General features: G+C 47.5%; 1 protein-coding gene across 1 annotated transcript in view; it reads right to left on the bottom strand.

Moving 5' to 3' along the window:
- Positions 1-13,175, bottom strand: part of LOC124036191 (homeobox protein cut-like 2) — a 126,571-nt gene that overhangs the window by 5,576 nt on the left and 107,820 nt on the right. The window contains 13 exon segments of the mRNA XM_046350435.1: positions 51-898; positions 1,107-1,208; positions 2,504-3,157; positions 3,300-3,390; positions 3,783-3,831; positions 3,940-3,998; positions 4,098-4,280; positions 4,518-4,622; positions 5,393-5,441; positions 9,972-10,038; positions 10,122-10,198; positions 10,451-10,601; positions 12,039-12,179. Coding sequence (XP_046206391.1) covers positions 51-898; positions 1,107-1,208; positions 2,504-3,157; positions 3,300-3,390; positions 3,783-3,831; positions 3,940-3,998; positions 4,098-4,280; positions 4,518-4,622; positions 5,393-5,441; positions 9,972-10,038; positions 10,122-10,198; positions 10,451-10,601; positions 12,039-12,179 — 2,576 coding nt within the window.

The following is a 13,175-nucleotide window of genomic DNA, read 5'->3' as shown; positions in this document are numbered from 1 at the left end:
AAAATATGTCATCCTTTTAAGAGGAAGCATGGAGTGAGGTGAACACACACCTTTTCACCAAAGATCCTCTGACAGATACCGTTCTTCGCCAGCTTCTCTTTGACCTGCCGGGTGAGTTCGATAGTGTCCACCTCATGGTACATGTACATCTCATACTGCTCCGGCGTCAGCGGCGGCACGGTGGGCTTCAGGGTGCGGGGGAGGTATGATGGGTAATAGGACAGGCCACGACCAGGGCCGGGTGACTCCCCACTCACTGACACGTCCGACTCCACTTTTACTTCCACAGACCGTACCATCCCCGAGCCAGTGTCCTCCTCGGCTGCAGACGCCTCCTCACTGTTGGGCAGACACTCTCCGTTCTCCAGCCGGGGCCAGGGCCGGGGCAGGGCCGAGGGGCCCGAAGACGAGGAGGAAGACAGGGAGGGAGACACTGAGGTGAAGGGCCGAGAGCTGCCGCCCCCTACGCCACCTGCCATGCCTATGGGCCCCCGCTCCACAGACCAGTGCTGGTCGAAGTAAGTCCCCGCCTCACCGATCTCCGACTTGACTTTACGGATGATGTTCTGGACAAAGGCGGCGGGGGAGAGGACACTGAGGGGGGTCTGGGGGCTGCTGATGGGGTTGGCCATGCACACGGTGCCCCCCTCCTCCTGTTTGATGAAGGTGGGTAAAGGCAGGACCTTGGAAGGCTCAGGGAGCCCCAGGCGCTCCACCTGGGGCCCAGCGCTGGTGGCAGAGGCCCTGCCACAGACATCCATCTCCATCAGGGCCTGCTGCTGCGCCTGCATCTCCCTCCTGGCCTGCTCCAGGATGTTCTTGATGGTGTCGTCTGAGCTGCCGCCCGCCCCATTACTACTCAAGCCGGAGGGGCTGCCCAGGGACGACTTAATGTCACCTGCAGATTGTGCACGCACACACAAACACACGCAAACCGTTACAGAGAACTCTACGAATACACAGTCCACACCAACTTCAAAAACGTCAACTGCCATCAATGAAAATTGCTCTCAAAATGTACAAACCAAAAATAATGATAATTAAAAATGTCACCTGACCTAGCACAGTTGAATAAAGAGTAGATGCATAACCTGTTCCAGACACACCTCCTCTCTGGGACTGGATCTCCTTCTTGGCCTGCTCCAAGATATTTTTGATGGCGTCGTCTGACCCAGTTTCAGGAGTTCGGATGCGAGGAGTGATGCTCCCTACCACAGAGAGGGTAACAGAGAGTGAGAGAAAAGGAGGGGGGAGAGAGAGCGAGTGAGTGGGATGGCTGATCAGAGAGCAGTTCCAAGGCTTTGCTTTCGACTGGAAGATCAATGGCTGCCTTTGAGATGTTGGCGTCTGAGGTTGCGGTATACGGCAAGCTCAACTTTCAAAAGCTCTGAAATCTGGGAAGAAAACAAAGTTTAAAAGTAACACAAGAAACATGGGAGAGGAAGCCACCTCTGTTCTCTTGGCCCTCGCATCCCTATGGGAGGGAAGCTTCTGCCTTGTCCAGTCCAAGCTCTCCTCTGTCCTGGCACCCCAATGGTGGAACCAGCCTCCCCCTGAAGCTAGGACAGCAGAGTATCTTAAATAATCCCCCCCCCCCCCCCCCCCCCAGAGACCTAACACTCGCACTTATCGTTCTTACCGCCTTACTAGCTCTGATTTTGGTGATAGCTACTTTAGTGGAAAAATGTACTTACTTGGACTGTGATATGTGGCTGTCTCACCTAGCTATCTGAAGATGAATGCACTAAAGTCGCTCTGGGTAAGAGTCTCTGCTAAATGACTAAAATGTCAAATGCAAATGAAGAAGTTAAAAGTGCAGCCCAGGGAGATTAAACGGTTTAAATGCAGAGAGGCCCAGAAACTAAACCACCAACCTTTCAAAACTCATCAGAGAGACAGAGCGGCCAACTCTGCTCTATCCCACAGCACTAATAAAATCCTCAAATACAAATACTGCTACCGCAACACACAATCTTCTGCTTTAGCACATTAAATGCATGTACAGCAGATTAATGCCTGATATTATTTCATTTTACTCAGAGCACTTTACATAGTAGGGGGAAACTCACCTCATCCACCACCAATGTGTAGCATCCACTTGGGTGATGCATGGCAACCCTTTTTGTGGAGAGGTGGAGAGATGATCTATGCCAATTAGGAATTAGGGGGATGATTAGGTGGACATGATGGAATGGGGCCAGGTTGGGAATTTAGCTATGAGGGGTTACCACCCCTACTCTTTAGATGAGTGGCATCAGATTTTTAATGACCACAGAGAGTCAGGACACCCATTTAACGTCACATCCGAAAGACGACACCCTACGCAGGGCAATGTCCCCTTCACTGCCCTGGGGCATTGGGATCACCTTAGACCAGAGGAAAGACTGCCCCTTACTGGTCCTCCAACACCACTTCCAGCAGCATCTGGTCTCCCATTCAGGGACCGCCCAGGACCGACCCTGCTGAGTATTCTGCTGGAGTGACAACTGTCCAGTCCACTCACCTCTCTGTCGGACCTGGATGGTCCTGAGGGCCAAGATGTTCTGATCGTCAGACAGGAACTGTTTCATCTTGATGAAGGGCTCCTTGCCTTTCACTGTCAGCTTCCTCCAGGGCTTGGGTCGGGCCAGTATCTCACTGACCGAGCCCTGTGATAGGCCCAGCACATAGTGACCAAACACACGCTGGCCAATGTTGTGCTTCAGCAGCTGCTCTTTGACCTGGAAGGCAATCTCTGCTGTCTCTAACTGGTCGTCATCACCCGCAGTGGAGCTCCCGCTTTCCGATTGGTCACTGGGCAGGCCGGCCTCGATGCCGCCGACCCCTGCAGGTCCCTGATTGGCTGACATTAGGGTGACTTTGGCTGCATACAGGGCGGTGGGAAAGGCCATGAGGGGGCTGCCGGATTCCTTCTTAAAGAGTGGGGAGGAGAGGAGCTGCTTGTGGACGACGTGGTCCGCAGACAGCCTGTCCCTTGAGCAGGGGGACACAGAGAAGGGGCGGGGGAGGTCGTGGCTAGAGGAGGAGACGTCCATTGTGGGGGGTCCAGGGCTGGCAGAGGTACGCTCATCCACTTGGGAGACTGAGGAGAAGGACCCTGAGGGCCTGCCCCACTCCCTGTCCGACTCCCTGCCTGACTCCTCCGATCGGTCCTCATCTGCAGACACAGAGTCACACTCAGATTAGCAGCACTTTCACACCCACTGGGGTATACAGCTGCATAGAGCCAACACAGTACAATACAAACAGCTTTCAAGAACTACAATTAGATTTCATAGGCATAGATACTGTTGCCTCACCATTGTTGTGTAAGATTCTGGCCTTATCCATCAGGTACTTGGGAGAGGGAAGAAAGGCCTCTTTGTCCCGCAAAAAAGCCTCTGCAGTGTCCTGGTGAGAGAGAGAGAGAGAGAGAGAGAGAGAGAGAGACACACACACACACACACACACACACACACACACACACACACACACACACACACACACACACACACACACACACACACACACACACACACACACACACACACACACACACACACACACACACACACACACACACACAGGCTGTTCAATTTCGATTAATCAATTATAGTGGCTGTAGATATCCTTACAATGCATGACGCTCACTGAGGCATTCAATGGCACTGCTAAACTTTTTCTTCCCTGACAGCAGTGGAACATTAAGAAGAAACGAAAGTTCCGTTTTGTTAAGAAGCAAACTATTTTGATTAATGCTGGGCTATGAACAACAAGGCAATAAACTTCAATATATATCTCACCTGGGACGAGCTACCATTCATTGAGGCCAGCTTCATTACCTTCAAGATACTACAAGAGGAAAAAAACAACAGTAAGAATGTTATATTGTGTTTCTATAATAAGATATTGTAATATGATTAGTCGTCTCTTCTCAAGCACCATGGGTGTTTGTCTCACCGGAGTTCTGTTTTAATCTCTTCATAGTCCAACTGGGATTGCAGTTTAGCTTCTAATCTCTGAAACAGTCAAAGAGAGGAAGCATATATCAGTAAACTCCACCGACAAGAAGGTGGGTCCATCCCGCTTGCCATTTGAGTGTGTGCAGTAGGACTTACCTCAATAGCTTCTGTCTTATAGGTCAGCTGACTTTCCAGCTCAATGATCTGATTGGCTGAGATGTTTTGGACTTCCTGTAGTGCGAACTGTAGTCTCTGTACGTTTTCCAGTAGCCTGAGGATCTCTCGGTCTTTAGCCATCAGCTTAGCCTCCAGCTTGGATGGCAACACATCACCCCTCTCCTAAGTGGAAGAAAGAAAGACAGGGTGTGAGAGGAAACAGAGTCAAAAGGAGTCAAAGACACTGAAGGGTAAATAAATGGAAGGTGAGAATTCCTTTTGAAAAAGGCTAAAATTATACCGTCCAGAATTCCCACACTTAAAAGATCCATGATGTGAAGCTTCAATGAATTTGAAGGGGGGAAGGGGGGATTGAGGAACACATTGATCTGAACAGAAGAGGATGTGGTCTCGTCTCACCCCACTAGTGCCCTCTGGTGGATGGCAGCTCCCTGGGGTGGCGCTCCGAGGACTGGCCAGTTGTTCCTTTAGCCTCTCCACCTCCCTCTGGGCCATTTCTGCTTTCTACAATCAAACATCACAGCATTACAACTCACACAACAGAACACAGACACAACCAGCCTGTCAGTCACTCAGCAGATATATAGATGAACTGGTCCTGAAGAGCACAGACAGATGATTCTGAGGACAGACCTTCAGAAACTAAATAAATAGAGGAGGACCACCGGCAGAAGACTGCAACTCGATATTCCTGAGAGGACTGTTTAGTCAGTGTACTTTCTTCCCAGACTGTTTACCTGCTCCGTCACACTCGGGCTGCTAATTAATGATTCATTTTGAGAAAATTTAACTAAGGGCTGCTGGTGGAGAGAAAGAGAGCGAGGAGAAAGAGAAGGTTCAAGAGAGAGAACGACCGAGAGAGAGAGAGAGAGAGAGAGAGAGAGAGAGAGAGAGAGAGAGAGAGAGAGAGAGAGAGAGAGGAAAGAGAAAACAGAGAGAGAAGAGAAATCACTAGGAAGGAAAGGAAGCAATTAAGGCAATGAGGTAGGTACGAGCCCCAGCGCACGGCACTCCGGCATCAATCGCGCTTGGCAGTCTCTCCTGTCCTTTACTGAGTGTTGCAGTGGTGCCGTGGAGCACCCACAGACGGGGGCCAGGGTTTACTGCCTCTAATCACAGGAGCTCAGGGAGGGGGAGGCATGGTAGGGAGAGGCAAGGGTGCTGCAGAATGCAGGGTGTCTAATTAAACAGGATGCTTGATTACAGGAGTGATTATCTTAACGAAGAAGCATCTTATTCAGAGGGCTGCCAACGGGACGGCATTTTTCACTCACCTGGTTTGCCTTCTCAAGATTCATCATGATCACACCGACCTCCTCCGCCCTGGAACACAAACAGAACCAGCCTGTGGGTTACGGAGGGGGCAATCGCCTAGTCTAGCATGATTTATACACCCTCCTTGACGTCTGACCTCAATGTAGGGCAACACCATACAGAACAATACGCAATACATATAACATGAGTCTATAACACATTATAAACTGGGTGGGTCGAGCCCTGAATGCTGATTGACTGACAGTCATGGTGTATCAGAACGTATACCATGGGTATGACAAAACATTTATTTTTACAGCTCTAATTATGTTGGTAACCAGTTTATAAGACACCTTGGAGGTTTGTGGAATATGGCCAATATACCATGGCTAAGGGCTGTATCCAGGCACTCCGCTTTGTGTCGTTCTAAGAATGCATGGTATATTGGCCATATACTGTACCACACCTCCTCGTGCCTTATTGCTTAATTATACAACGGGTGGGTCTAATCCTGGATGCTGATTGGTTAAAACCGCGTTCCAGCCGGTGTCTATTTCACAAGTTACCACCGGCTAAGGATATGACGTTGAAATGGCTAGTTACTATTTCATCTCACCCTGCAATCCACTGTCTCATCAGCCCAACCAGGCAACATATAAACTTGATCTCCACTGTAAAAAAGCATCTAGACATAATCTCCCCTTTCGTTTAGATGAGCGTTTGGTTTTCAACAGCAGAGCTTTGTATAAACCTTGCTGTCTGTCTCCAACATTTGCAACATTGTTTCAATATTCAAATTTGATCTCCAGCTGTCCCATAGGAATGAATGTGTCAAGAGTTGGGATGAGACAGACGGGCAGGCAGCTTTTCTCCAAATCATGAATCAGCATAAGTTTTATGGATATATACAAAGAAATGACAATAAAAAAACAGGTCTAACTAAATTAAATGCAGCTAGTTTGCTGTCTTTCTAGCATTTGAAGGGATTGTGTTAGCTATGTAGATGGCTAGGTTCTCTGAACAGGTCCTGGCGAGAGGGCCCATTTTCTATACCAGGCGAAATCCCGCATCACTAGCTAGCTCATTGTTCTGTTAATGTCATTAGGAAATCGCATAAAAAATGAAAATGCAGCTACTTTTTCTGTTATTCTGGCTGCACTGTTTGACGTGACTGTGTTAGCCCAAGTTGACTAGCTAGCAAGCAAGGGCATAAGAACATTAACTAACGACTGGGTCACGTCCATAGATACAGAATTAAAATACTTCAAGACTGGGTTGCATCTCTGGCAACTTAACCGATAGAATGAACAACTAGCCGGCTTGGGTTGCAACCCTAGATTTGTGTCGGGACTATATCTCGTGGAAAGATAAAACAGTAGAAATAAATGAATCAAAAGAATGTTTTTTTAAATGTCAATCATTATTTGAATTGGTTGGTAACCCATTGACCAAAAGTGATAATGCCCTCGAAACCAGTGTTTGGAGGATATATTGTCACAGTTTGCCAGATCTCCCGTGCCAATATATCCTCCAAACACTGACTTCGAGGGCATTATCACTTAATTATACAATGGGTGTGTCTAATCCTGGATACTGATTGGTTAAAACCACGTTCCAGCCGGTGTCTAGCCCACAAATGACCACCGGCTAAGCCCATGATGTTGAAATGCCTATTTAATGTTCCATCTCACTGCGCAATCCACTGTCTAGGGCCTAACAACACAGTGCCAATATATCCTCCAAACACCGGCTTCGAGGGCATAATCACCTCATCATCCACTCGTTATCAGACGCCTTACGCACTTTTCTGAAACGATTCACACTAAATCACACACAACATAAACAAAGCATCATTCCTCACATAGCTCACTACAATACAACCAAAACCAGACAGAAACGGACTGCATGTCTGATCAATACAATACTTTCCTTTGGAGATTTCATTCCTACATGCCTCCATCCATCTAACAATCAGAGAAGTCCAATATAAATAGACAGATTATTCATGAGGTTTGTTTGAAGTTCAAAAGTTTCTTTTTGGACACATGGGAGTTGATTTTCAAAATGTGGAGAAAGATGAATTAACGAGAACTGTGAAATCGATTCAAATATGCAAAGATTTCTGAGGTTTTCAGGACAAAGAAACCCCTTTCCGTTTCACTAAATGTGTTTTGAGAGCAGCGATATTGTTCACTATCAAACAAAGTATTTTCAAACAAACCATGTTCTTCCTCACCTCCGTCTGCACCCACAGTGCCCTTCATCTCACTGCTGGTTATTATGTGCTTGTTTGAGGAAGATTAATGACACAAACAACTTAACTGCATGACTTATAACCCATTCTGAATAGTCACAGAGCATTGCTTTTGGGGGGGAATGGGGGGTGAAACAATAGTAAAACCAGACCCATTAAAAATTCAAATAAATCAATAGTTCTCTATATTAATTAGTAGTGGTGTGGTGTGCAATACAGTCAAGAAGCTCTGGGCAGAGTCCAGGCCACATCAATAAGCCCAGGATGGATGGAATCACACTGACAGAAAAAGGTAACAGGTGTCATATCCAGATTTAATGAACTTGAGCAGTATGGAAAAAATGCTTTGTATTGATTACCTGTTCAGATACTCAAAACAGCCAAATCACCTTTATTATTAACATCAAGGAAAAAGTCAATCAGAGTAATTAGGAGGTGAAGTAAGCTACACAGAGCCACGGAGATGAGTACTGAGAGGTAGTGGTGATAAGGGACCAGGGGGGTGTTTAGTGTTTCTATTAGCCTATAACCCATATAGGATGTATTCCTCATATTCACTAACTACAAGCCGAGCCATTCACAAACGAAGCACTGGCCCAGTGGCCCTAACACCAACGCACAACCATCCTTCCTCTCTCCCCTCACAGAGAGCTAACGAGCCGTCACTGTGAACAGCTGCTGAACATGAAAGGGGAGTCAAACGGAAAATTCTTCAAATCCAGCAGAATGGATGGCGGTGGGTCTGGAAACTACAGTTCAATTGCACCATGGATTAAGCCTGGGAGAAAATCCATTAGCACCAGCTCACTGTGCTCCGTCCGCAGCACTACCCAAACAAAGGAGTGTTTACTTTCAATGTCTATCGACATCCTTCATACAACTTCACATTCATTTCAACCGTTGAGCTGGATACATAGCGCTCACAGATCCAGGACAAGGTAGAGTGTTTTCTGAAGCAATCTTTAACTGAAGCCATTCTTCTTCAGGCCTGGCAAGGCAAGGCCCTGGCTGTCAGACAGAGGAGGCCAACACAGAGCTCTCCCATCCATCCACCTGCATTAGTCGGTGAGTCACACCACAGTAACATCCGAAATGGCACCCTATTCCCTATATAGTGCACTACACGCATAGGGCTCTGGTCAAAATTTGTGAACTATATAGGGAATAGGGTGTAATTTCCTTTGCAGCCAAGGTCTGTTTTTACAATGGCATTCTGAAGGTTCAGACTGGACATGGGTACATTCCAGTGGAGAGTGACCATGTGTGAATTAGGTGGGGCTGAGTATGCATAGTGGTGTATGCATAGGTAGGGCTGAGTATGCATAGTGGTGTATGCATAGGTGGGACTGAGTAGGGACCTGCAGTGGGGACATGCATTAGGGACCTGCAGTGGGGACATGCATTAGGGACCTGCAGTGGGGACATGCATTAGAGACCTGCAGTGGGGACATGCATTAGAGACCTGCATTAGGGACCTCCATTAGGGACCTGCATTAGGAACCTGCATTAGGGATCTGAGTAAGGACCTGCAGTAGGGACCTGCATTAGGAACGTGCATTAGAGACCTAAGTAGGGACCTGCAGTGGGGACATGACTAGGGACCTGACTAGGGACCTGCAGTAGGGACCGGCAGTGGGGACCTGACTAGGGACCTGCAGTGGGGACATGTATTAGGGACCTGCATTAGGGACCTGAATTAGGGACCCGAGTAAGGACCTGCATTAGGGACCTGAATTAGGGACCCGAGTAAGGACCTGCATTAGGGACCTGCAGTAGGGGCCTGCAGTAGGGACCTGAGTAAGGACCTGCAGTAGGGACCTGCAGTAGGGACCTGCAGTAGGGACCTGCAGTAGGGACCTGACTAGGGATCTGCAGTAGGGACCTGCAGTAGGGACCTGTAGTAGGGACCTGCAGTAGGGGCCTGCAGTAGGGGCCTGCAGTAGGGGCCTGCAGTAGGGCCCTGCAGTAGGGCCCTGCAGTAGGGCCCTGCAGTAGGGACCTGAGTAGGGACCTGCAGTAGGGTCCTGTAGTAGGGACCTGCAGTAGGGGCCTGCAGTAGGGGCCTGCAGTAGGGGCCTGCAGTAGGGCCCTGCAGTAGGGCCCTGCAGTAGGGCCCTGCAGTAGGGACCTGAGTAGGGACCTGCAGTAGGGGCCTGCATTAGGGACCTGCAGTAGGGGCCTGCAGTAGGGACCTGCATTAGTATAGATGGAGAGATCATGAGTAGAGTAAATGATGGTTAGGGAACATGTTAGAGAACAAGCAGTGACCACAGTATGGACATAGGCTGAGTGGGTTACATGAACAGAGGAGTTGAGAGACAGTGGAGATATAAGCAGGCTCTTACTTGTTGGCCTTCTCCTGGTCGTATTTACACCGCAGGTCCAGAAGATCTGTCTGGGCTGTGCTCAGAGCTAGAGAGATAAAGGAACAGGATTAGTCGTGATGACCTTTCACCTCACTGTGTCCAGAAAGGACCACCGGGCAAAACACTCACATGAATGCAGCACTTTGATCCTCTCCTCGGCCTCACCCAGTCTGTCGGCCAGAGTGGCATCTGTGTCTTCGGCTTCCCTATGAGAAGAGAGACGCAATGTCAAAGATGACCATGCTTACATACTCTCAGGCATACAGCACACATACTGTATTACATTCTGTTTCCACTCATTAGATTGAGGTTTAAATGTGATTACATCCAGGTCTATTGTCATTGTGCAGTATGACTGACGGGCTGGGGGCTGTCCTCTTTTTTGCTTTTATCATGTACACATCATATCATGTTCACAAGGTTGTGAGGGAAGCAAGGACCAGGCCTGTGTTTCTAACCCTTCTGTCTGGTTCTGGCCCTGGTGGTTCTGCTGAAGTGAGCCTGTGACTCTGAGGGCCTGTTTGCTGTTTGGAGTCATCACACCAGCTGTCCAGCTCGATGCCTCCCCAGGTCCTGACTCTGCTGCTGCTGGGTCCTCCTCTGTGTCTCCTGTGGATAGGGAGCAGAGTACAGATGAGTGCTGTGATCATCTGAGGTGAGAGGCCACAGAGACTACATGGAACAGAGACATCCGTGTGTGGATGAAAGTGGATTGTTTGTAGAACAAAAATAGTTTATTCATTTTTTTTTCTTTGAAATGGAAATTTTGAACAATCGAGCAGCAGTGAGCTAGACCTGGGCCCATTCTGTGGTCAGGGCTGTGGCTGCAACCTGGTCTCAGAGCATTTCTTATTATTTTGTACGTAAAGCACGACACTCCATTTAGTATGATATGTTACCTTTCATATGGTATGTATTAATTTGTGAGTTAGGGCAAGGGTTAGCTAAAAGGGTTAGGTTAAGAGGAAGGGTTCATTAACATGCTAAGTAGTTGCAAAGTAGCTAAAAAAGTAGAAGGTATACTGAACAAAAATATAAACACAACATGCAAAGTGTTGGTCCCATGTTTCATGAGCTGAAATAAAATATCATAGATATTTTCCATACGCACAAAAAGCTTCTTTCTCTCAAATGTTGTGCACAACTTTGTTTACAACCCTGTTAGCGAGCATTTCTCCACCTGACAGGTGTGGCATATCAAGAAGCTGATTAAACAGCATGATCATTACACAGGTGCACCTTGTGCTGAGGAAAATAAAAGGCCACTCTAAAATGCGCAGTTTTGTCACACAACACAATGCCACAGATGTCTCAAGTTTGGAGGGAGCATGCCATTTGGCATGCTGACTGCAGGAATGTCCACCAGAGCACTTGTCAGAAAATGTCATGTTAATTTCTCTACCATAAGCTGCCTCCAAAGTCATTTTAGAAAATTTGGTACGTCCAACTGGACTCACAACCGCAGACCACGACGTGTAATCACGCAAGCCCAGGACCTCCACATCCGGCTTCTTCACCTGCCACATGGACAGCTGATGAAACTGAGGAGTATTTCTGTCTGTAATAATGCCCTTTTGTGGGGAAAAACTCATTCTGATTGGCCGGACATGGCTCCCAAGTGGGTGGGCCTATGCCCACCCATGGCTGCGCCCCTGCCCAGTCATGTCAAATCCATAGATTAGGGTCTAATTAAATTATTTCAATTGACTGATTTCCTTATATGAACTGTAACTCTGTAAAATCATTGAAATTGTTGCATGTTGCATTTATATATTTTTTCAGTAAAGTTGAAAACTTGCTAATTAGTTAAATGCTAAATTGTCCGTGATGAGATTCGAACTCGCAATCATTGGGTTGCTCGACGTTTGCTTTATATGCGCACCCATCCACCCCGACTAACCACCCTACTTTAGTTTTTGGCTTAAGTAAACATCTGTCTTATGTAACCATACCAAACATAACATATCATACTAATTTGAGGGTCCCGGATTTACATTTACTATGTTACGTCTAGTCTATGAGACCAGGCTGTGCCTCTGGTCTGACCTGGCTTGTCAAGGCACTCCAGGTGTCTCTTCCAGTGCCCGCTGATCTCCCTGACCAGGGCCTCGCTGTTTGGGGCCGAACTCTGCAGCTGCTGCAGCCTCTCCTCCAGGGTGTGTGTGGCCTCAAGAACGGGAACTGGGTCTGAGAGCAAAAAGACAAACAAGATGGAGAGAAATGTTTAATTTTTCTATGAACCACTCCATGCAAAACAACCACACAGCCATAATATTGAGTGGTAATTCAAATGCTGAAGTGGATTAGTAAAGTCAAAAGTTCAACACTTCAGTCAAGTGAATTTCATTGCCTATCTATTTGATCAAATATAATGAGATATCACAATTATCTTGTTGCTGATGTCAAACTATGTCTCCTGTTATACAACTGATGTCAGGATGTTGAAAAGGAACCTTTTAAATGGCATATTAAAAGAATAATATACGATACCATTTCCTGCACGAGACAGTACAGTTATCACATGCCCTCCTGCACAACAGCACCAAGAGTAGGAGACTGAGAAATTGTTTCAAAGAGGGACTCTAGAATTCACTCCAATGAGACGCCTTGGAAATCTCACAGGCTGGCTGGCCCTAATGACATGAATAGACTAAACTACTAAGATCAAATCCAATGGAACTCATCACCAGTAAATGAATGTCAACAGAAATAAGCGGCATAGACTGCAGTAGAATATGACGCGCACTTCAGACCCAAATATACACCGGAACAAATCCAACAAAGTCTGGAAAAAGTCTGCTCCTGAAAAGAAGAGAAAAAGAAGACTGATTCTTTAGCACAACAGAGGAGCTGTTTTGCAATGCATGTGCGGCAGCCCGGGCCCCATGGGGCCAACTAGGAGGCTGTTTCTCTGCTAACAAGTCTCCTCGGTGTCATTTGATCATTTAAATTATCATGCCAGGAATTCTCAGGAGGCGACTCGGCACTCCACATCACAGGGCTGTTTTTAATCTTCCCGTTCCCTTTCTTCCCTTCCCGAAAAGTTCAACAGCTCTGAGAGGGAGAGCTGCTCCTGTTGTGTACCTGCCTGCCGCACACCAAAGGAGGTGACTTCTAGTGCCAAAGCACAGAGAGAGGGGCTCAGGGGAGCCACCTGACAAGGAGGGAGGGAGGATGTAGAGA

This window comes from Oncorhynchus gorbuscha, linkage group LG05, assembly GCF_021184085.1.
Source record: "Oncorhynchus gorbuscha isolate QuinsamMale2020 ecotype Even-year linkage group LG05, OgorEven_v1.0, whole genome shotgun sequence".
Taxonomy (NCBI): Eukaryota; Metazoa; Chordata; class Actinopteri; order Salmoniformes; family Salmonidae; genus Oncorhynchus; species Oncorhynchus gorbuscha.
Note: the sequence above shows the minus strand (reverse complement) of the source record. Positions and strands in the feature narration are given on the sequence as shown.